Genomic DNA, 24,935 nt, shown 5'->3' with positions numbered 1-24,935 from the left:
AAACCGACTCCGAAACTTTTTCAGTAGGAGTTTTTCTTTGTTTTGGAATTTTTCAAAAAATAGAAAATTTTAAAGTAGTCTAGAAAGCGCACGAGGAGACGACAAGCCTGCCAGGCGCGGGCCACCCCCCTGGCCGCGCCTGGGGGGCTTGTGACCACCTCGTGTGCCTCCCGGACTCCGTTTTCTTGCGGAGTACTCCTTCTGGTCGGGAAAAATTCATTATATATTCTCCCGAAAGGTCTGACCCTCGTATCACGCAATTTTCCTCTGTTTTCGTTTCGAGCTGTTGTGCACACAGATCTAGATTGCTATGGCATCCCCAAAAGCTCCGAAGGACAAGTTCTTCGAGAAGGTCATCAATCCCTACCTCTCGGGAGTGCTGCAACACCCTCAATCTATTAAGATGCATGAGGGGGTGTTGCACATCCGTGATGTTGAGGGGCCCAAGAAGACCGGAAGCATGGAGGCGAGGCTCGAGGCAATGGAGCAGCAAGTCTTCAAGTGCCAAGGGATGGTGGAACGCGGACTCAACGCCAACCACATGATGATCACTGAGTTCACCAGCTAGCACAAGATCGATGCCAATGATATTGGGAAGCACCTCTCCAGGCTCTATGACAGAATTGATCACCTCCAAGCCGAGATCTATGACCTGCAGAACCAAAACTGTGAGTATGAGTATAGATTTAAATTAATACGGTTGGCTGCAGATTTGAGGATTCCGGAGACTCGATCATCTTTCCATGATGGAGCACCTATGCCTTCGAAGATGAAGGATCAAACTCAGGTTGCAACAACTCCACCACCATCACCTTCAAAGGAAGACAACTAAGCTTGGGTATGGGCAATCCCCTTGGCTTGTGCCAAGCTTGGGGGAGTTGCCCCGGTATCGTATCACCATCACATCTTTTGCCTTTACCTTTTCTTAGTTCGATCCATTTTGGTTTTATCTTTCTCTAGTAGAATAAAGTTCTTAGTGTTTTAGGCTTGAGTTTTTCTTTGTGTCACCCCCGATGTATTCGAGCTCGTGAGTCATATAATAAAGAGTGTTTTAGTTAAGGGCCTTGCCTCATGCCATAATCTGAAAGAAAAGAATGATGAAAGAACAAAAGCATGAAAGATCATGTAATGATCTTATGGGAAGTGATGGCTTCACATATAAAAAGAATGTTGATTGAAACTTGTTGTGGGTGGACAAACGTAGACCTTGGTCATTGTTGCAATTAATAGGAAGTAATAAAGAAAGAGAGGTTCACATATAAATATATCATCTTGGGCACCATCTATGATTGTGAACACTCATTAAACTATTACATGCTTAGAAGTAGATGTTGGACAAGGAAGACAAAATAATGAATTATGTTTGCTTGGTTTCGAGCAATGTTATATGACTAGAGATCCCTTAGCATGTGACGCTTGCTTCCACCTCATATCAGCCAAAACTTTCGCACTAAGTAGAGATACTACTTGTGCATCCATAAACCTTCAACCCAGTTTTGCCATGAGAGTCCACCATATCTACGTATGGATTGAAGAAGATCCTTCAAGTAACTTGTCATCGGTGCAAGCGATAAAAATTGCTCCCTAAATATGTATGATCTATTAGAGTGTGGAACATAAGCTTTGTACGAACATGTGATGAGGAAGACATAAAAGTGACGGACTGCATAATAAAGTTCTTTATCACATGAGGCAATATAAAGTGACGTTCCTTCACACTAAGAGGTGACACATCCGAACTTCAAAAGCGCATGACAACCTCTGCTTTCCAGAGCAAAGGGCCTATCTTGTACCTTTACTTTTTGTCCTTAAAAGTGTCATGGTGATCAACACCAATTCCTTATTTCGCCTTTATCTTGGCTAACATCATATGCTAGGGAAAGATCTATATTCATATGTCAACTTGGAAGTAAGTATTCATGAATTATTATTGTTGGCATTACCCTTGAGGTAAATAGTTGGGAGGCGAAACTATAAGCCCCCATCTTTCTCTGTGTCCAACTGAAACTTTGATCTCATGAGTACCACGTGAGTTGTAGCAATTGTCGAAGACGAAGGATGATTGAGTATGTGGATTTGCTTTACAAGCTCTTACTTGACTCTTTCCGATGTTATGATAAATTGCAATTGCTTCAATGACTATAGGCTATTGGTTTTTAATTCTCAATAAGGTTCTTGATCTATGCTTTACTTTGTGAAGGAATTATCACTTTAGCATAAGAGATTATATGATGTTATTGCTGTTCTAATTATGATCATGATGCCTGCATGTCCGTATTTTGTTTTGTCGACACCTCTATCTCTAAACATGTGGGCATATTTATTGATCTCTGTTTCCGCTTGAGGACAAGCGAAGTCTAAGCGTGGGGGAGTTGATACGTCCATTTTTCATCATGCTTTTATGTTGATATTTATTGCTTTATGGGTTGTTATTAAACTTCATGGTACAATACTTATGCCTTTTCTCTCTTATTTTACAAGGTTTATATGAAGAGGGAGAATGCCGGCAGCTGGAATTCTGGCCTGAAAAGGAGCAAGTTTGAGATACCTATTCTGCGCAACTCCAAAAACCGTGAAAATCAACGAGGAATTATTTTGGAATTTGTAAAAAATACTGAGCGGAAGAAGTACCAGAGGGGAGCCACCAGGAGGCCACAAGCCTGCTAGGCGCGACCTACCCCCGTGGCCGCGCCTAGGGGGCTTGTGGGCTCCCTGTTGGCCCTCTCGCTCCCATATTTTGCTATAAGGAGAGTTTCATTCCAGAGAAAATCGGGAGGAGACTTTCGGGAGGAATCGCCGCCGCCACGAGGCGGAACTTGAGCAGAAACAATCTAGAGCTCCGACAGGGTTGTCCTGCCGGGGAAACTTCCCTCCCGGAGGGGGAAATCGTCGCCATTGTCATCACCAACACTCCTCTCGACGGAGGGGACTCATCACCATCAACATATTCATCAGCACCATCTCATCTCCAAACCCTAGTTCATCTCTTGTAACCAACCTCCGTTTCACGACTACGATTGGTACTTGTAAGGTTGCTAGTAGTGTTAATTACTCTTCGTAGTTGATGCTAGTTGGATTACTTGGTGGAAGATTATATGTTCAGATCCTTGATGCTATTCAATACCTCTCTGGTCATGAATATAATTATGCTTTGTGATTAGTCACTTTTGTTCGTGAGGACATGGGATAAGTCTTGCCATAAGTAGTCATGTGAATTTGGTATTCGTTCGATATTTTGATGTGTTGTATGTTGTCTCTCCTCTAGTGGTGTTATGTGAACGTCGACTACATAACACTTCATCATTATTTGGGCCTAGAGGAAGGCATTGGAAAGTAATAAGTAGATGATGGGTTGCTAGAGTGACAGAAGCTTAAACCCTAGTTTATGTGTTGCTTTGTAAGGGGCTGATTTGGATCCACTAGTTTAATGTTATGGTTAGATTTTGTCTTAATTCTTCTTTCGTAGTTGCGGCTACTTGCGAGAGTGGTTAATCATAAGTGGGATGTTTGTCCAAGTAAGGGCAGCACCCAAGCACCGGTCCACCCACATATCAAACTATCAAAGTAGCGAACGCGAATCATATGAACATGATGAAAACTAGCTTGACAGAAATTCCCATGTGTCCTCGGAAGCGCTTTACCTCCTATAAGAGTTTGTCTAGGCTTGTCCCTTGCTACAAAAGGGATTGGGCCATCTTGCTGCACCTTTGTTACTATTGTTACTTGCTACTTGCTACGAATCATCTTATCACACAACTATTTGTTACCGATAATTTTAGTGCTTGCAGAGAATACCTTGCTGAAAACCACTTGTCAGATCCTTCTGTTCCTCGTTGGGTTCGACACTCTTACTTATCGGAAGTACGACGATAGATCCCCTAAACTTGTGGGTCATCACAAGTCATTCTCAAGTCGGGCCTTCTCATGGACAGAAAAGGAAGAGGAGGCCTACAAGGTGGGATGATTACTTCACCGCAAGTGGAAATCACTAGTGTTGTGCTGCTGTTAGATTAGTGTTGTGTTAAACTTTCAAACAATTGAGTGTTTTGCTCTTAATGAACTTGCTTGTCGTAGTTGAACCAATGAGTTGTTGTTGAACTTGGTTAAGAATTAGTGCTAAGTTGCACTTTGAACTTCACTTGCTAGATATCGCATGATTGTTGCATTTTGGTAATTGATAATGTTTGCTCGACAAAATGACACGACCAAATGACCAAAATGACACGACAAGACAGGAGCAAACCAACAAACCTACATAGTCTCATACATAAATCATAGTCTCCAACATAGTCTCATACATGAATCATCGTAATTCAACATCTACATTACAAACAACAAGACACAATCACACCATAGTCTCCACCATACATCCACTACATTCGCTCCTCACAGATAGTCTTCACCATCTTCATCTTTCTCTTGTACTCCTTCCCAGCCTTCCAAAGATCATGCATGACATATTCAAGTTTTTTCTTCTCCTTTTTTAGCTCATCAACAACCTCTTCAGCTACTTGAACCTCCTTCTTCAGACTTAATTAGCATTCTCCAAGTTAATTATCTTCTCGGTTGCTGTAGAAGATATATTCTTCTCTTCCTTCTCATCAAGGGGTACTGCCGTGCCGGGAGGGTGCAGGATGCGATGGGTCAGCTCGATCACATGAGGGAACAAGCGGAGCTCTCGCCCGACAAGATAACATACCTTACACTGATGAAGTGCCATTACAGCGAGGGCACGTTTTCATAGTGTGTGGCATTGTTCCAAGAGATGGAAGAGAGAGGAATGGGGAAGGAGATTCCCAGCATGCATATGTGCTTGTGATTGGCGCGCTCTCCAAGGATGGGAAGCCATTTGAACTAATATTTCTTTCAAGTACATTTGAGAGAAGTTCAATGATTGGCATGGAAAGGATGTGTAATGTGGAACCCCTATGGTGCAAAGAAAATTTAAGTGAATTTGATCACATTGACTCCATAGCAGAGTCAATACTATTAAGAGGGGATGAGTTATTGATGATGCGATCAAAAACCCTCAACCACATTCTCACATCAAAAAAATTCAAAACCCTAAAGCCAAATCGATCCCACCAAATCTTCCATTTCGTGCGAGCAAGTTACCTATGACACAGCCCATAAGCCAAACCCTAACTTCTCGGTGCCATCGAGACTGCATTCGGTGCAACTGAAAAGCAGCGACCAACTTGCTGGAGTCGATTGCAGTAATCTCATAAATTCTGAGATGAAACAATCAGAACCTCCGAGTCACTGGGATTGACCAAGGTAAAGTGAATCAGTCTCTCCGAGTTGTTTGTTTTGGTCTAACCGAAAATCCAAAATATGCGACCTTACCACCGAGATTATATTTTGGTGTCACCGAGTTGGGAAATAACGTTGTAATCGTTGAATTTTTTGTGAAGGCTATATATACCCCTCCACCACCACTTACTCTCACAGAGAGCCCTCGGAACGAAACTACACTTCCACCATTCATTTTCTGAGAGAGAACCACCTACTCGTGTGTTGAAATCAAGAGATTCCATTCCTACCATATGATTCTTGATTTCTAGCATCCTCAAGTTGCTTTCCATCCAATCATCCTTTTTTACCAAGTCAAATCATGTGATAGGGTGATTAAGTGTTTACAAGACTATCTTTTAAAATACAAGTGCAAGGAGTCACATATTCTTCTGACGTTTCAGCTCAAAATGCAACTCCCGATCGATGACGGGTTTCTATGCTTGTTTTTCTTAAGTTACCGGTCGAACTTAATTTGTACCTAGACAGCCTTGTGAATCTTTTGTTTGTCTTTGGGCCGGTGTATTGTCGCTTTATTTGAGTAGCTCAATATAACCATGTTGTTGCTAAATCAAATGGAGATGTACTTTTCAACTTTTGGGCAAGGTCACATCCGGCGTTTGTCCACAGGAAGTGAAAGAACACACCGATCATGCTCTAAGAGCATCTCTTCTTCTTCTTTAAGACATATATATGCTAATTTTCAAAGTACTGGGTTTAGAGGGGAAGAACTAAAAAAGTATATGGATGGTGCTGCATATTCTTATACAAAACATGGGTTTGAGGTTAACATGGAGAACCTGAAACAGGATAGCCAAGAGGCTTGGGAGTGGCTAAGTAACATAGAGGTGAAAACATGGGATAGGTGGGCAATGGACACTAATTCTAAGACGGACCTAGTTGTGAACAATTTAAGTGAAGTGTACAATAAAATGATCTTGGATGTAAGGGGCAAACCAATACAGACCATCTGTGAAGGTATTAGGACCAAGTTGATGGTTAAGTGCAATGACAAAAGAATAGGGGGCAGAATGCTAGGTGGAAGATAACCCCAACCTAATCCGAGAAGTTGGAGGAGTCAAAGAAATATGCTAGGAACTGCAAGGGACAAATGGTTGGTCCAGATCTTTACTAGTTTCAGAGTGGGGAAATTATTTATGCTCTAGATTTGGCAAAAAGGACTTGTGGGTGTAGAAGATGGGACATGACAGCAATCCCCTGCCACCATGCTTTGTCTGCCACCTATAAATCTAAGCAACATCCACAGGATTTTGTCTCTGAATTTTTCAAGAAAGAAATGCACATGGCATCATACAATCCAGTTATATTCCCAGTTTCTGCCCCTCATATTTGGACAAAAACAACTACTAGAGACATTGACCCCCCAGTTTTCAAGAGTAGGAAGGGAAGAAAATAGACAAAGATAAGGAAGGGTTAGTTTCAGGTGCACAAGCCTAAAGATACCTCTAGAGTTGGCACTATATCATGCATCAATTGTGATAAAGAGGGTCATAGGTACACCAACTCCGGAAAAGCACTTAAGCCTGCACTTATGATGAGAAAGAATAAGCATGAGGTAAACTAATTTCCTAATGAGAATGAGGGACATTTCAATTTACATTGAACATTATTTCTAATAACTTTCCTCTATCTTTGCAGCCCAATAGTTGCAACCTCAGTTGTGGTTCAACAGGAGCAACCAAGCCCCCAAGAACTACTGCAACAAAAGCTTGTGTGGAGCCTATTGCTCCCATAGCTGCTACCAGGACTCCTGCTCCCAGAGGTGCTCTCCCAGAGCTGCTTCCAGGACTCCTACTCCATGTGTTGCTGCCAAGACTACTACTCCCCTTCTGCAAGAGTTGCTGCCAAGACAACCATCTCAACACCTAACACAAGAGTTGTTGCTAGGGCTCCATATTGTGCTCCAAGAGCTGTTGCAAGTCATGCTCAAGCCGGACCTTATCATGGACAGAAAAGGAAGAGGAGGCCTACAAGGTGGGATGATTACTTCACCGCAAGTGGAAATCACTAGTGTTGTGCTGCTGTTAGATTAGTGTTGTGTTAAACTTTCAAACAATTGAGTGTTTTGCTCTTAATGAACTTGCTTGTCGTAGTTGAACCAATGAGTTGTTGTTGAACTTGGTTAAGAATTAGTGCTAAGTTGCACTTTGAACTTCACTTGCTAGATATCGCATGATTGTTGCATTTTGGTAATTGATAATGTTTGCTCGACAAAATGACACGACCAAATGACCAAAATGACACGACAAGACAGGAGCAAACCAACAAACCTACATAGTCTCATACATAAATCATAGTCTCCAACATAGTCTCATACATGAATCATCGTAATTCAACATCTACATTACAAACAACAAGACACAATCACACCATAGTCTCCACCATACATCCACTACATTCGCTCCTCACAGATAGTCTTCACCATCTTCATCTTTCTCTTGTACTCCTTCCCAGCCTTCCAAAGATCATGTATGACATATTCAAGTTTTTTCTTCTCCTTTTTTAGCTCATCAACAACCTCTTCAGCTACTTGAACCTCCTTCTTCAGACTTAATTAGCATTCTCTAAGTTAATTATCTTCTCGATTTTTGTAGAAGATATATTCTTCTCTTCCTTCTCCATCATTATTTTCATGTAATTCTCTAAACGGAATCACAAAAGTTTTTGGTAAGCTCAAAATGTCGTTATACTTCTTCCGGACCAACTTCATCTCTGCTCTTAATTTTGAAATCCCCTCCTCATGTGCTATTTTATCGTTGATTTTGCCGGCCTTGGCTTCCTCATACAAAGCCCAGAGTTTCGTCAATGAATTCTTTAATGAACAACGCCATTCATTGTCCACCCAGTCCACAACACCACAACTGTTACCATACTGCAACCAATTTTTTTAGCTAATTCAATATAAAAAAATAAAACATTGAATTGTATTACCTATAACTAAATCATTCATACATATTTCAATACAATCGAACAGAGCAATGCATTACCTATATCTAAATCAATACAATCAAATAAAGCATGTCTCGGTATATAAAGTTAATATCTAAAGCAATTACGTATATCTAAATCTTATTTCTTACTAACCTTGTTGGTGCATCCATAAAATCTACGGTGAGTGTTCAGCCAATCGAACACAACAGGCCTCTTAGGAGAATTCCCACACTTGCAAAGGTGCTTTCCAGTCAGATCAAGGCGTGACCAAACCCTGTCCTCTATTGTTGTTGGGCGCTAGGCAGAGCAACACAAAGAAAATCAAAACAAATGCCAAAATTGCAAACCCTAACCCTAGCCCCTAGAAGAGGTAATGATACCCACATATGGTTTGTCAGCGACCTCGTGTGGCAGCGGTGACACAGGATCTGAGCTCATCTCACCATCATTCCGCGACACCATGGCTGCAGCAAACGTCGACGAGGAAGAAGAACTAGGTCGCGGGGCGTCGGGGCGAGTGGAAGGGGGCACTCGGGCGCGACCACGACCTGGTCCGGTCGAACCAGGTCAAGCGTGCGGCGTTTGACGGCCGTTATGAGCGCATCGTCTACCCTCGGCCACGTGGCCTGGCGAATGGGCCCGCCCCGTCAGATTTCCTGTCAAAACGAGGTCAAGCGACCATTTAGTGCTTTCGGCTACGGTATTACTGGAAAACGGTGGTTTCGGCAAACCTTTAATGAAAATGATGGTTTTTTGTATCAAGCGACGCAATTGTGGTGGTTTTCGGCAATTTATTCTTGTTTTAAACACGAGGCATAAGCTCTGCCTTTTTAATTAATTAAGAAGATTAAGAAAAAAATGATGCCTAGTTAATTACAGAAAATTGTGTAATAACCAATAAAACGTGTCCAAACCTACTCGAGCAAAGACTCCACACGGCCACATCCACTCTCATCAAAAACGCGACGGACATCACATAAACATAGCAACCAAGAACACACAAATCAATGGTGACCCACTCCACCACCAATATAGTCGGCCTTCTAGCAATCCAAAGAGCAAATACGGGACACCCCGGCAGCGGTAAAGATGCAAGCCCTCCATATCACTCTGCCCCAAATGCATGCCACCACGCAACCCATACGACCTGAGGTTAAGAGCAACTCCAATCGCAGCGATTCAAATCATCCGTCCGCATCTGTTTGAATCGACGTGAATAAAAGTAAAGCCCCAACGCGCCGATCTAAACCCAAAAAGCATTTGTTTCGTGTCCGTGCGGACCCATTTCTAACGTAAATTTGGGTCACATTCGAGTCGTTGGCGGACATAAAGCAGACCTTTTTTGTATGTGCGTTGTCCGCATGTGTCCCACCTCATCGACTTGTCACCCACCCACCCACCTCTCATTACTTATTTAATTCGCTGGTCCACCCTCACCCGGCTCTCTCCTATTATTTTACTGCCACAGTGATGTCGTCCACTAGTTTTCCGTTGGGTGCATTAGTTAACCCATTTAAGAAAGCGGAAACTGACAGGCGGACGGCCGACCCAAATGGACAAAAAGCGGTCAAAAGAGTTGTCTGTTTGGGTCGACGCGTTGGAATTGCCCTAACATGCTCAATGCTGCCAAACTCTCAGGGCCACCACCCCGACTTTCATCCACGCTACCACATGTGTGGTGCACCAACACCATCTTCCGGGGCCATAGTCCCGACTTCCATCCACTCTGCCACTCATGCGCGGTCCATCAACACCGTCTTCCGGGGCCATCACCTCAACATGTCGTCACTTGCCTAGAGTTGTAACGTTGCACGACCTAACCAACCCACAACCTAAGCTGCTCAGGGCAACCAACTACACACCACGGCCGCCACACCATCACATGTGCCGCCATCACCCGGACATAAAGTCAAACTGGGTGCATTAACCGAACCAAAAAATGTGCCACCCAAGTGACGAAGGTTGCACCAAGATAAGGTTGAGTTATTTCCCCGACTAAGGTTGGCCATAGTGGGGGTATCATAGCTAGTATCATGCACTTGGGACTGGATCACATGCTGATGTGGCAAATAATTAAAGATGAGAGAGAGGATTAGAGTAACATAGGTAGATATTGTATCGTGTTAAATGATATGCTACTATATGTCATGCATGTCAGTAAATAAGATCACATATGATACTCCGTACTATGAAGGTAGTATCATACAATAGTATCATATGTATGACACTACTATATGATACTCCCCATTATGAGTAGCCTAAAGGAGTCATATTCATGCATCATTGCCCGAGGCCGCCTCCTCGACACACGTCAGCCTCTCGGGGCCGCTGGCCCGACATCCACCAAACCCGATGAAGGAGAAAACACACACAACAAGCAAGCTAGCTCTCACAACCAATGTCCCCAAGAGGGAAACGACAAAGACGATGCAATCGCCCGCTCCGAAAACCATCCAGAGCTTAGGTTTTCACCCGGAGAATCCCAATGCCTCCAAGTAGGGGGAGACATCACCCAAAAGCATCGCCATTGGCGCATGCCAGCACCAATACGATATTACTATTTTCCAAGAATTGATTTTTTCAAGATTACTTTTGGATTTATGTGTTTTTCTAGTGAGTTCTCCGTAAAGCTATAGACATGATTTTTTAAGGTCCTCGATAACTTCACATAAAGATTGGTTTTTAATTTTATTGAAATTTCATTTACATAGTTGGTTCAAAGCTTACGTCGTGCACTCATCAAAGATAGAGGCCAACATTTTTGGACCACCTTGGAATGCGCACTTGTCGGAGGCGTTGCTCCAATGCCATGTCTCCATTGTTCATATCAAAGCACAAACACATTATGACACTAGCGTAGCCATGATTTCGGGTCAGGGTGGTCCAATTGATATTTAAAAAGGATTCTCTATTTTTATGCACCTGATTCCTTAGTTGTCCTCGGTTTTGTTCCAACGTGTTAATGCTCCACACTTTTCCCCTCATCTCTCTCCCACTGCCTCACAAGTGCCCAAACAAATCATTTTTCCATTGGGTCAAAGTATGTTGAGCATTACTTGGATGTTGACAAGTTAGACCAATTAAACTTATGAAAGGGGGTACCAACACAATGGAACATAAAAATGCATTCACTAGCAACGCCGGCGATCAGTGGCCGCGGCGGAGTCCACTCAGAAGGGCACATAGTTGGCACCGACGGTGACTCGAAACGCAGCACACACACTCCCGCATCCATAGAAAGCCTTCTTTTCACAACCATGCACAAACCAAAGTGCTGCTGAAAAGTGAAATCCATGCACCAACAAGTTCCAGTTCATAAGCAATGAAAAAGCAGAGTATATGGGAGGATAGTGGCTAAACTATTCACTTAAGGACAGTGGGAAGTGACTAGTCCGATAGGAGAAGAGCGGAAGTGCGATCTTTCGATCCAATCTACATCGACTAAAATCCATCTCATGCGCCTCTCATTGATGAACCCCTTTTTCCTTTATCCTCTACTGGTGGCTGATTGGTTGAGCGACGGTCTCACTCATTCTTTATGAGCGGAAGCCATGCACCTATCACCTATAACCGGAGAAGTACTATACGGCACGGCACCTTCTGCGGGAAACTCAAGGGAGCTCCGGGGATGGTCGACGTTGACATAAACCGTGGCGACACACACATGTGTTTGATGGCGACGATGCATGCACAATTGAGGCTCACGGTCGACCATACATAGGATATGAGGGGCCGAACATTGTTGTTGTGTAGCCCGGGGGTGGGCGGCAGCAACAGCGGGGACCAATGAAGGGGTTTCCAAGGTTTGGTTTTGATGGTTGCACGGCGCCTAATTCGACTAAATGGAGTGATTAGGAGATAGCTACGGGGCGCTAGAAGCACGATAGTAGAAGGAGGTGATTCTGGGAGCATTGTACACTCGAGCTTGTCAGCAATGGCGTCGGCCGTGAACGCACGAGCGGTAGCTAGAGCATGAAATTAACGAGGCGAACAGGGAAAAAACTCGACAGAACTCACAGCGGGTTCAGTGGGTTTATTAGCGGGTTCAGTGGGTTTATTAGCGGGCTCAGGGAAGTGTTATCGGCGGAAAATCGACATCTACAAGCACTGGTTGCAGGGCGACGGTGATGGTGACGATTTACTCTACTCAGGCCCTTCTTGCTCGAATCCTTACTCGGGGAGGGGCATAGGCGATGTGGCGAATCTTTGAGACATAGTGGTGCAACGTTTCTACGGTAGTGGCTACACGGACAGTGGACGACGGCCACGGCGTTCTCTCACGCACGCTCGAGAAGGGAAGATGGGAAATACCAGTGGCTTTCAGGGTTTTTTTTTTTTGGTTTTTTCATGTTTTCATCAAAGAGTTGAACAAGAGGATTGCAAAACCTTGTTCCTCAAAGATGACGTTTCTTTGTTCTTCAGTTGCCGATCGAACTTGGTTTGCACCTAGCCAACCATGTGCATCTATTTGTACTGGTGGATTGCCACTTCATTGAGCGGCTGAAGAGAAGCATGTTCTTGCTAAGGTCTTTTTTGGTTTGGAGGAATTCTATAGGATATGATTCTTGTAGGAATTTATTTTTTATTTTGAGCCATTTGGTTCATATGAATGGATCCCTATCCTACATATGATTGGTTTTCATCATTCACATTTCAAAGAAAAATAAACATAAGTCTAGACTCAACACAAAAATTCCTATAATATGAACCAAATGACATTTTTTTCAATCCTAATCATAGAATACAAGATACATGTCATCTCATTTCCTACAAGTTTCCTATTTCTATGATAATCCTATCCTAGAAACTAAAGAAGGTCTAAATCAATTGGAGCTGTACTTTTCAACTTTTGGTGCCGGCTCATGCAATGGTTGGACAAGGTCACATCGAGCACATCGCTAACACTCTATTCGCTTTTTCTTTCTTCCAATAAAGAGTTAAAGGACAAGGCAAAAAGCTTTGTCCATTTAATTAACTAAGAAGAAAACTGTCATCTAATTAATTACGAAGAATCGGGCACCACCCACAACCCAAGATGATCATGGCAACTATCCCACACCACGTGTGACACGAGCACAACTAGAATCGTAGCCCACACATAAAGTTAGACCGAATGCGTCGACCGAGCCGAAAAACCTACCACACAAGCGAAGGTTGAGTCGTTGCCCAACATCTCTACACATTGTTCCTCGAGACATGCCCGAGTTCGTGAACTTGTTGGACACCAACGCCGTCGACATCGATCGAGCCCCAATCGCTAGTTTCGAGTACAATGAATTGGAGGGTGGCGTGGATGACCACAATGGTGAAGATGAAGTGGAGGAGGTAGATGAGGGGGCGTATGAGCAAGCACAAGCAAAAAAATTGCGTGAGATCGAAGAACTACACGAACTTGGAAGATCAAATCTTGATCAAGGCTTGGACTACAGTGTCTATGGATGCTTGCACGGGTGTGTCTCAAACCGTAAAGAGGTATTGGCAAAGAATCGAAGATCAATACTTTCAATTCATGATCAAGTATCCCAATAGGACAGCACGGACCTTTCGATCACTCCAAGATCGTTGGGATGTGATCAAACCGATTTGTAGCCGTTCGGTAGCTTGCTTGGAACAAGTTTGCAATGCACCTCCAAGTGAAACCGTGGAATCTGACTATATGAGTTCGTAGGAACCATTTGCATCATTTGACTTTGTTTTAGTTGTGTAGGAAAAAATTGCCCAACAACGATACAAAGACATGGAAGCTTTCGAAGGCAAAAAAATTAAAAGAGCATTGTTGGGAAATGCTCAAAGACTACGACAAGTGGAAGTTGATTGACAGAGAATCCGCACCTAAGAAAAGGTTCACTTGCGAACATGGATGAAGATGAAGATGATGATGGCGAAACTTGAACAAGCCCGATGATGACGATAAAGGAGAAGATCAAAAGGAAACACAAAGAATTGAGCTTGCAAACAAGATAAATGCCATGGTGCAACCCAATAAGGTGATGCTAGCCAAGTATTCAAAGACAAAGATAAAACAAAGAATTGAGCTTGCAAGACAAGATAAATGCCATGGTGCAACCCAATAAGGTGATGCTAGCCAAGTATTGAAAGACAAAGATAAAGTTAGCCGAGAAGAAGGCATGAGAAGAGAGGTGGAAATTGCTCTTTGATGAAAACGTGCCGCTGAAAACAAAGTCATGTCCAACCTTCTTACCAAACAGAATAGGATCCTGGTTTGAAACCGCAATGAACGACATCAACAAAAACTGACGATATGACAAAGAGAGACATCTCAAAGAAGGATGCTTGCATGTTACAATGACGATGTTTTCTCAACAAGAACCGAAACCAATATCACCAATGATTTTGCTGTCGCAGTTGGAACAACTGTCAACAACGATGTATTCAGGAAGGCAATGGATTCAGGGACAGCATTGACCTCAATGATGCCAAGGAAAGAGCGACCAAGATGCATGAAGTCTTTTTACGTTTATCTTTTAAAACTACAATTTCATTATGCACATTTTATTGTTTGAATTTAAACTCATTTATCAAAATGGGTGTTCTATTTCTACGTTTGTCTTTTAAAACTACACTTTCATTATGCACATCTTATTGTTTGAATTTGAACTCATTTATCAGCTTGGGGGTTCTGTTTCGCGGGTCAACACGGCCACGGCCACGCCTGAACACACCCACATAACCATCTATATCCACACCAACCAACATAACCATTTATATCCACACCCGCGCCAGCCCACAAAACCATAAACAAACCTACTGGATTCGCAAGTCATCACAAAAATAGGCAGCATTTTAGTTCAAAATAGACAGCAGTTTTGGGTTCAACTGTTTTGTTATTTAATCACAAAGTTAATTTGTCTGAGTGCAACGCTAAAACAAAATTACACAGTTTTACCATTATGCATACAAAAAAAAAAAACTAAGTTTGAGGTACAAAATTTTAACTATTAGAAGTGGACATCCCCGAATATACTTTGAAGTTAGGACACAAATGAAATGTCCACATTTAAGGCAAAAATGGGATGTAGTTAAAATATGTGCATGTCATTAATTCTCGAATTACAAGGAGTCTTGCCAAAGGTGTGGGACCTGACCAGGCAAGCCTACAAAAACACATGTAATCACAGTACAATGTTCCCTCTGTATCATTGGTACATGGATACAATCATCATCCAGAAAAGAGCACCACATGATTCATATAATCCGGTAGGTTCAGCAGCTCCTCACACATGAAATGTCTTTCTGCAATCAGGAGAAAGAAGATACATTTGAGAAACCACATCTAAGCAAAGCTGAAAGTACATGATTTGCGTGTAAGCGTTTTCTTGTTTTAGGATGCCTCAGGCTTGTCGATTGATGTCATTATCTCAAGAGGTTCTCCCTGTAACAGGGGCTCGAGCATCCATTTTGCAGACAGAAACATCATTGGCAAAACCTTAAGTAATTCAGATACAAGGGCACTCCTTCCAAAACACTGAAAATAGGGATGACAAAAAACATTAAAGATGAACCATCAGCGGCAAATGTTTTGACATCAATGTAACTCAGTCCGCATCATGGTAGGATCGCTAGAGCAACCCTCATCATCTGGTTCTCTACATTATTCGTCCAATCCAGTTAACAGCAAGACTTATCTTTCAAAACCACAGTATTCTGACAAAGGCAAAAGCTGGAAACATTTTCTAAAAACCAATAAACAGATCAGAAAAATACAAAAGTCATGAGACGGCTCAGAAGTAAAATGGGTTGTAAGTTTGTTTATCAGCACAAAGAGATAAATCTCTTCAGAGTGGTGCATGACTTTTCTCATCATAGCCAACAACAACATTCAAAAACCAAGGAGAAAATCAATTCAAGATATGGGGGGATTGGAAAAAGAACCATCAGCGGCAAATGTACTTGACCTCAATGTTAATTCAGTCCGCATCATGGTAGGATCACCAATAGGCGACCCTCATCATCTGGTTCCGATATTATCCCACCAATCCAGTTATTACCTTAACTATTTGGTTTCTCAAAAACCAATTTGACATACGTCTAAATAAATCAGAAAATACAAAAATGTGAGGAGGCTCAGATGTAAAATGGGTTGTAAGTTTGTTTATCAGCACAAGGAGGTAAATCTCCTCAGAGTGGTGCATGACTTTTCTCATCATAGCCTTTGCATCTACAGAGCACGCACTGCAGACATAATTATCAACAGAAAACAAGGTAATTCATATGCAATGCAACAAGGTTCACAAAACAATTTACCAAGAAAAGCATGGCATTCAAAATATGCGGGGTTGTGAAGAACCATCAGCAGCAAATGTATTTGACCTCAATGAAATTTCAGTCCGCATCATGGTAGGATTGCATTTGGGCAACCCTCGTCATCTGGTTCTGTACATCATTCCCCCAACTAAACTATAAAAACTACTCCCTCCGGAATTACTCGTCGCACAAATTAATAAAAAAGGATCTAATACATTAATTCCTATGACAAGTATTTACGGACAGAGGAAGTACCATCTATGGCATGAAAAGCAAATAAAGAAAAAATACAAAAAGAGGTATCCATGAGGTGGCTCAGATGTAAAATGGGTTGTAAGTTTGTTTATCAGCACAAAGAGATGATTCTCTTCAGAGTGGTGCATGACTTTTCTCATCATAGCCTATTGCATCAGCAGGAAGCTGAATGTCCTGGAATACCTCATTTGTCAATTGATGTTACAAATACTAGGAAGCACAATATAGAATACCTCAGATTTGTCATTTGATGTCATTTTACATCTGCTTTCTCAAGAGGTTCTCCCTGAAAAAGGGGCTTGAGTCCACAGGGCATCCATTTTGCAGACAGAATCATCATTGGAAAACCATGAATAATAAAAGTCACTAGACACCAAGCAGCAATATATCATAATATTGTCTCAGATTTGTCAACTGATGTCATATTATATCTGCTTCATCAAGAGGTTCTCCCTGAAACAGGGGCTTGAATCCACAGAGCATCTATTTTGCAGACAGAATCATCATTGTCAAAACTTAAGCAAACAACGGTTAAGGTATCAAGTAAAAGAGACAGTTGCAAAATCAAAAGTCACCTCAATACATCCTACCTACTAAAATGACAAGGCAGTAAGCAGAACAATGCTATAAATTGCCTCAGAGCTGTCAATTGATGTCACATTATATCTGCTTCATCAAGAGGTTCTCCCTGAAACAGGGGCTTGAATCCACAGACCATACATTTTGCAGACAGAATCATCAATGGCAGAACTTAAGCAAACAATAATCAAGCTATCATGCAGCAAAAGACTGTTTCTAAACCAGAAATCAAATCAATACAATCGTACTACTAAAATTAACTAGGCAGCATGAAACAATATTCAACAATGTCTCAGATTTGTCAATTAATGTCAAATAACATCTGCTTCATCAAGAGGTTCTCCCTGAAACAGGGGCTTGAATCCACAGAGCATACATTTTGCAGACAGAATCATCATTGGCAGCAAACAATAGTAAACCTATTGTGCAGCAAAGGCTGTTTCTAAATCAGAAATCAAATCAATTCAATCTTACTACTAAAATTAACTAGGCAGCATGCAACAATATTATAGAATGTCTCAGATGTGTCAATTAATGTCAAATTACATCTGCTTCATCAAGAGGTTCTCCCTGAAACAGGGGCTTGAATCCACAGAGCATACATTTTGCAGACATGATCATCACTGACTAAACTCAGGTATAGTAATATAACCACTATGATTAAGAGGCAATGGACGGAAATATGTTCTTCAGACAGTAGGCAGCACAAGGTTCAGAACAATCCACAGCAGTTCAAAAGAGTGTTCTAATAAACAGATGTAGCGAGAGATTTTGGAAGCATAACCATAAACAGCTACCTCCCACGTTAAACCCACCAGGAATCACTATGTGCCACTATGACTGGGCAACTTTGAGAAAGAACAATCTCAAGATGCCAAAGGTGAGAGAGGCACCGGAGCACGTTATAGCTCCGGCAAGCAAGAGGTCAGAACTAACTTATGTTCATCAAACCGCACGAGATCTAATCTGTAACTTGTTATGGTTAAAGCAGATGTGGCGAGAGATTTTGGAAGCATAGCAACAAACTGCTAGCAACCACGTTAAACCGGCCAGTGATCACTGTGCGCCTCCATGACTGGGCAACTTTGAGAAAGGTCAATCTCAAGAAGCCAAAGGTGAGAGAGGCGCCGCATACACAAGATCCAACAGCGAGATTTGGCTATGATAATTTCCCTAGCAAAATCGCGACTAAGTTGCAGGAAATCGTTGATTCTAAGTAACAACAAGTATCGAATTACCGCAGTTTATTATACAAAAAGTAACAGATCGATGAGGCGGCAGCAGCATACCCTCTTATGAGTCGGCCTTCTTCTCCGGCGAAGCGGTAGTCGGGGACGATCCGGCCGGCGCAGGAAGGGCGTCATGAGAGCAGCAGCCGCCGCCTGCGTGGTGGTGATGATGGTGCTTCTTGGGCACGGGCTGGCGGAGCATCTTGCGCATGTCGTAGGCGTCCTCGCCGTCGGCGTAGTACTTGGCCTCGATGTCGTGGATCTGGTAGCCGAGGGTGGAGGTGTAGAGGTTGAAGGCGGCGCGGTTGGAGCGTCGGACGTGGAGGGAGACGTACTCGGCGCCGAAGACCTGGTCCATGGCGGCCTGGGCGGCCGACATGAGCTTGGTGGCGAGGCCGAGCTTGCGGTGGGAGCGGAGGACGGCGAGGGAGGTGATGTGGCCGTGGCAGGGCTCCGAGGGGTCCTCCTCCATCTTGGCCAGCACGTAGCCGACGATGCGGCCGCCGTAGTCCTCGGCGACGAACAGCAGCTGCGGCCACGAGAGCATGTGGTAGAAGTAGTACTTCATCTGGTAGTTCTCCGGCAGGCACATCAGGTTGCACGCCTGCATCGCCAGCAGGTCGTCGATCGTCGCCTGCCGGATGCACACCATCTTGGCCTGGCCGCCGCCGCCGGGTCTATGGATCTAGGGTTGGGTGGTGGGGAGCAATCGCCGGCGGGATGAGGTGATGGAGATGGAATCGGCGGCGGCGGGTATTAATAGAGGTGGGGTGGGGAAAGGATGAGAGACCTTGACCTAACCGGCTAACCCTAGAGGAAAAGGGCCGAAATAGCCCCATGGGCCAAGGTAAGTTAGCCCAATACAGAACCATAACAAAAAAAGTCCAAACTCTTAAAAAATACTCGTTTCGTTCCTAATTATAAGTCTTTCTAGAGGTTCCACTAGTAAACTACATACGAATGTATATAGAGATATTTTAAAGTATATAGATTTATTTATTTTGCTTCGTATGTAGACCTTTAGTAAAATCTCTTAAAAGACTTATATTTAAGAACGAGGGAGTACCTCAATATAAATAGACTAAAAAACGATGTGAGTTTGCAAAATTTGTATGAACAATCGAAGGATTTTAAAACATCTTCAAGATTAAATATTGGTGATGAACATTTTATATAAATTTGATCAAAGGGCGTGGAGTTGATTTTTCAAAAAAAATTCACAATGCATTTTTAGATGGGAGGACCTTCCAAAGACCTATCACACATATTGTGGCCCATATTATTATTATTATTGAGCTATTTTAGTTAACTTGTATATTTTCCTGATATTTCTTGAAGCGAATACAAGATAGATGAAGCACGGTATGGATGCTGCCATTCTCCTAAAATATGGTACCATTCTATGTAGATGCATGCTACCATCGTTGCTCTCAAACAATGTTCAGGCTCGATACAATTTACAAATTCATCTGCACATGTCAACACATGTGCATAATTAGTTTTCTCAAAATAATAGAAGCTCGTTTGAAACATGTTTTGCGTAACACAACTTTTAACCAATTAACTAGTACAAGGCTTATGATTTGGCAATCTCATCGGCTCCATCAGTTGGTGACACCAGCATGACAACATTGCCTCTACATTTTTTATTCATCATGTTGAACTGCTAAACTGACTCCAACGGCGGGACACAATTCGGAAGTTGAATTTCAGTTTTCACATGTTTCGACTTTGAAAGTGTGGTTCGCTTTGCTCTATGTTGCATTGTTGAATTGTTAGACTGATGATGGATTTGTGCTATATAATCAACGTTCATGGATTTGAGGGTTTTGAATTGAGGAGCTTGGTTGTTCGGAAGGACTTTTGAGTGGTTGCCCGGGTGCCTCCGCGAACGCGGGGGGGGGGGGGGGGATTTGCCAAGTGAGACTGTAGATGCTCTAACTATGCAAAATGTTAATACTTTTGGTTACATAATGTAGTGTTTAACGATATTTTCAGAAGATAAACTTCGTAAATTTACACCAAATTTATTGAGAAAACTAGATGTATTTTCAAATAATTATGTAAGTATATTATGAAAACATGTCTCATTATGCATCCAATAATATACACATAGTATTGCAAATGAAGATATAACCTTTTAAATGACCAAGTTTTCAAAGTTCGACTTATATTCAAAATCACATTTCAGGGACCAAAACGTGACATGGTACATGTATGGTCTATAACTTTTGTTCTATAACGCAGTGTTTACGAATATTTTTAGAAGTCAAATTTCGTAAAGTTCAACTAAAATTATTGACAAAACTATTGGTAATTCCAAACATTATGTAAATATAATGGAAAACGCTATGCGTCCGCTCGTGGATAATCTGAAAAGATCCACCACCTCAACAACCATTAGATCTGGTACATTCAACGGCCTAGCCACGTTATCGTTGTTTGCAACAAAGTTAGTGTTGCAAAAGCATTTGCAACGGAGCTCATGTTGTATAAACATTCAACACCATTGAGTGTTTGTACAACTTTTGCAGTGCAGTGATGGCGGTGTTTGGACCATAATATTTGCGATCATCCAATGCTGAAGACTCTGCTCGGATCCTAGCACAAAATGCAGCAAACGGATTTATTGGGATGCTTGGAAGCATCGACTGCATGCATTGGCATGAAAAAACTATCCATTTGCTTGGCAGGGGATGTACAAAGGCGTCAAAGGAGGTTGCGATGTGGTACTTGAGACAGTGGTCACACGAGACATATGGATTTGACATTCCTTCTTTGGTATGCCAAGAACTCACAATGACATCAACGTACTACAGTGCTCGAATGTCTTTGCAAAGCTTGCTGAAGATCATGCTCCTCCGGTGAACTTCGAGGTTAATGGACGTCACTATAACAAGGGATACTGTCTAGCAGATGATACCTATTCGAGATGGTCTACATTTGTGAAGACTATCTCAAACCCTATGGTAGGAGCCAAGAAGTCACACTTTGCTAAGGGTCAAGAGGCTTTCCGGAAGGATGTCGAGCGAGCATTTGATGTGCTCCAATCTCGATTTGCTGTTGTCCAGTACCCCGCTCCGACCTGGTCGACATCTCAGATGTGGGAGGTGATGAATTGATGTGTCATCTTGCACAACATGACCACTGAGAGCGAGCAGGAAGAGTCAGTGTTTGACACTGAACCATATTTTAAGCAGGATCTTTTTGCATTTATTGATCACCATGTACCGACAACATGGGCCGCCTTCCTCAATATGCGCCAGGAGATCCGGGACCAATAGGTGCATCAGAGCCAGTGTTTGACACTGAACCATATTTCAAGCAGGATCTTTTTGCATTTATTGATCACCATGTACCGACAACATGGGCCGCCTTCCTCAATATGCGCGAGGAGATCCAAGACCAATAGGTGCATCAAAAACTTCAAGACAATCTGGTGGAGCACCTATGAAGGCTCAAGGGCAACGCCTAGTTTGGTTTATTTTAATTTTTGTTCGAATCATGAGCTTGCTTCGTTGAACTTTTTAATTTATATTGATTTTTGTGATGAACCTTGTCATAAAAATTTAGTTGTTTGTTGAACTTGTGCTCAAAGTGAGCCGAATTTGCGTTGAAATTGGACCGAAAGCGGGGTCTCCAAGTGACGCTATTTCAGGCCCTGCCTGGAGATGCTCTAAAGCATCTATAGAATCAGGATGAACAGTTTTATGACCTTGGTTGAACTCCGTAAAGCATCTATAGGTCGAGGATGAACAGTTCATTAAACTTGGTTGACCTCGTAAAGCTGAAGAGAGCAGCAAAAGACCTCACGAAACGGAGCTGTTATTTTTTCCTGACTAGCGAGTGCACATGCTGAGATGGCTTAGCTGATGTGTCATGCTAGGTACTCCCTCTGTTCCAAAATATAAGACATTTTAGAGATTTCATTAGAAGACTACATACGGAACAAAATGAGTGAATGTACACTCTAAAATTTGTCTATATACATCCGTATGTAGTTTATAGTGCAATCTCTAAAATGTCTTATATTTAGGAACGGAGGGAGTACATCTTTTATTGGCCATTTTGTCTTTCTCTCATGGGAGTGAAGACTTTCCTCTACACTAACAAGAGGCTGATAAAAAAGAAAAAAAAGGAAGCACGACCAGTTACACATGGTAATAGAACCCACTGGAGATCATTCAATCGGGCGTCTTCCACGGTATTTTGTTTGCGAGCAATTCTGGTAAACTTGTATCTTCATCTGATATTTCATCAAGCTAGAATGCAAGGTACTGTAGATGCAGCCATTCTCCTAGAACCATGACAACATTCTCCAACAATGAAGATACATGCAACCATGGCTGCTCTGAAAGGATGTTTTAAGTAGCTCGATACAAATTGCAAGTTCATCAGCACATGCCGAACACAGGACAATTAGTTTTTTTCTCTCCAAAGAACAGTAGCTCGTTTGGATCATGCTCGAGTGACACAGCTCTGAACTAATTGACTAGTACAAAGTTTATGCCGCGGCGTCCGCTGCGAGGAAGGGGTTGGCAATCTCGTCGGTTCCATCAGTCGGTGAAACCAGCATGACAGCAGTGCCTCTGCACACCTGCAACACAAAGTATCATTGCATCGATAGATGCATGACATACGTACTCAACAATAGCAAAGCAAACACACAAAAGGATTTATGGAACAGTCAATTATATATCCAGCATAACAACTGATGAGTAATTTACACATCACAGCCAAATAGTGTTCCTTCTGGTAAGCACAATGGGGCAATAATTGTTGACAAAGATTAAGGACCATATGGTATTAATACAGAACTGCTAAACTATGGAGGATAGCATCCACTATCAAAATATTCAAAATGATAGACCAATGATTGAATCAACTTTTAATTAATAGACAACAATAGTAAAAGAGTACTTACAATGAGACCAAGTTGTCTGGTCTTCGTTGACAGCTTCAATGGGTCATCTTGCTCTACAAAGAAAAAATTGCAAGATGAAGATTATTACACACGACATTGTAAAAGAAACAAGGGTGTAATCTACTGCTACACCCAGTGCTCTCTCTGAATGTGCAAGAGTCACCATCATCATGGTGTATTGGTGTTTACATGGTGTATCTGCTCTAATCTACTGCTACACCCAGTGCTCTAGTACAAAGTTATCCTGGATGAGGTTTAATATAACGCAGGATTCTAAACTGAACAAATAAGTCATAACTCATCCTACTCTAGACCCTGTCAATGATTAAAAGATCAGCCGGACGAGTAAAACAGAACGGAAGGAAGGCCTAAATACCTCTTTCAGACTCAACTGCCTCATCCAGCACCAAGTTCAGCAGCTGGTCATATCCCTTCAAAGTTCCTGTAACTGCAAACATGCAAATGTCACGTCAGTATATGACCGCTAGCAAGAACATAACAGTCGGCAGAAGCAAAACAGGTACTGGTTTCGGTAGGCCTGGCCACTACAGAAGTTTAACTTTTAAACTAGTACTAAGGATGGCAGGAGAGAAGGCATACAGATCTCTATAGAGAGGCTCTCCGGCATACACGCCCAACAAAAAAGGACTGCAAGCAAGCACAAGGTTGTAAATGATTTGCAGCGGAAGTCCGTACATCGCGCTAATCATTATGATGAATTACCATGATCTAGGTTAACTTTTGCTTTCCCACCCCACATGTTTGCTTGCAGTAGAAACACGCATTCCCGCACATATCTAGACTAGATAAACAGCTCACGCAGAGGCATTTGTTTGCTGGTTAGAATGAAAACAGCTAACTCAGACAAAACCCAAACTAAAAGTTGTAGGAGTAGGAGCAAAATTCGTAGCAAGTCTCTGAGAATCTCTCGACGCCAAACACTGCACCGGTGACAGAGCCTAACGCAGGCAAATAGGGGGGCATCTAATGGATCTGATGATGTATGACAACATAAGAACAGAAGGAAAAAAATAGGGGTTTCGGGATGTGCGAATCGAATCAACCTTGGCGGCCGCCGGTGAGCTTGACCTGGACGCCCTTGTCGACGAACTTGGCCAGGTCGAGCGCCGTCTCCTTGCGCCCCGCCTGAGCAGAAACCAACAGCAAACCATTACTAACACACTCGCACCAACGCGAATCGAACCAGCGAACCAGCCCCGCACACCGGCTTACCATCTCGTTGCCTGCAACCTCCGCCGACCTGCTCTCGCCTCAAGCGAGGAATTTGCCCTAGAAATCGATCGCCGCCGCAGCTCGGGAAGGAACAGTTTCCTGCGTTGGAAGGAGAAACAGGGGAGCAGCAAGCAGCTCGGGTGACCCGTGGCTATGTGGGCTGTGGTCTGTGGACGGCGGAAAAGGTTCTACCCGAGGCGGCCCCA

General features: G+C 42.7%; 2 protein-coding genes and 3 non-coding genes across 5 annotated transcripts; all 5 read right to left on the bottom strand.

The window, feature by feature from the left end:
- Positions 1 to 15,261: 15,261 nt before the first annotated feature.
- On the bottom strand, positions 15,262 to 19,314 carry LOC123428241 (N-terminal acetyltransferase A complex catalytic subunit NAA10). The gene is made up of 2 exons (XM_045112433.1): positions 18,633 to 19,314; positions 15,262 to 15,498 (listed from the first exon to the last, which is right to left on the bottom strand). Exon 1 carries the CDS (start codon positions 19,222 to 19,224, stop codon positions 18,637 to 18,639), a length of 588 nt encoding a protein of 195 aa, XP_044968368.1. The 5' UTR covers positions 19,225 to 19,314; the 3' UTR covers positions 15,262 to 15,498; positions 18,633 to 18,636.
- On the bottom strand, positions 15,983 to 16,074 carry LOC123433726. Its single transcript, XR_006625053.1, has one exon. It is a non-coding gene; the product is annotated as a small nucleolar RNA Z221/R21b (small nucleolar RNA).
- On the bottom strand, positions 16,326 to 16,417 carry LOC123433725. The gene has a single exon (XR_006625052.1). It is a non-coding gene; the product is annotated as a small nucleolar RNA Z221/R21b (small nucleolar RNA).
- Positions 16,821 to 16,912, bottom strand: LOC123433727. Its single transcript, XR_006625054.1, has one exon. It is a non-coding gene; the product is annotated as a small nucleolar RNA Z221/R21b (small nucleolar RNA).
- A 3,481-nt stretch (positions 19,315 to 22,795) lies between the features above and the next one.
- Positions 22,796 to 24,872, bottom strand: LOC123428240 (sm-like protein LSM7). The gene is made up of 5 exons (XM_045112432.1): positions 24,730 to 24,872; positions 24,561 to 24,642; positions 23,873 to 23,944; positions 23,497 to 23,549; positions 22,796 to 23,169 (listed from the first exon to the last, which is right to left on the bottom strand). The coding sequence occupies exons 1-5, from the start codon at positions 24,730 to 24,732 to the stop codon at positions 23,077 to 23,079; spliced, it is 303 nt and encodes a 100-aa protein (XP_044968367.1). The 5' UTR covers positions 24,733 to 24,872; the 3' UTR covers positions 22,796 to 23,076.
- Positions 24,873 to 24,935: the final 63 nt, after the last annotated feature.

This window comes from Hordeum vulgare, chromosome 2H (genome assembly GCF_904849725.1).
Source record: "Hordeum vulgare subsp. vulgare chromosome 2H, MorexV3_pseudomolecules_assembly, whole genome shotgun sequence".
NCBI lineage: Eukaryota > Viridiplantae > Streptophyta > Magnoliopsida > Poales > Poaceae > Hordeum > Hordeum vulgare.
The sequence above is the reverse complement of the archived record's forward strand: the minus strand, read 5'-3'. Positions and strand labels throughout refer to the sequence as shown.

Excerpts from the sequence above, each read along its gene's own strand:
- LOC123428241 (XM_045112433.1), bottom strand. The coding sequence starts at position 19,224 with ATGGTGTGCATCCGGCAGGCGACGATCGACGACCTGCTGGCGATGCAG.
- LOC123428240 (XM_045112432.1), bottom strand. Across the intron at positions 23,550-23,872 it reads GGCAGTTGAGTCTGAAAGAG|AGCAAGATGACCCATTGAAG; the intron begins GTATTTAGGCCT and ends TTTTCTTTGTAG. Across the intron at positions 23,170-23,496 it reads CCAGACAACTTGGTCTCATT|GTGTGCAGAGGCACTGCTGT; the intron begins GTAAGTACTCTT and ends TTTGTGTTGCAG.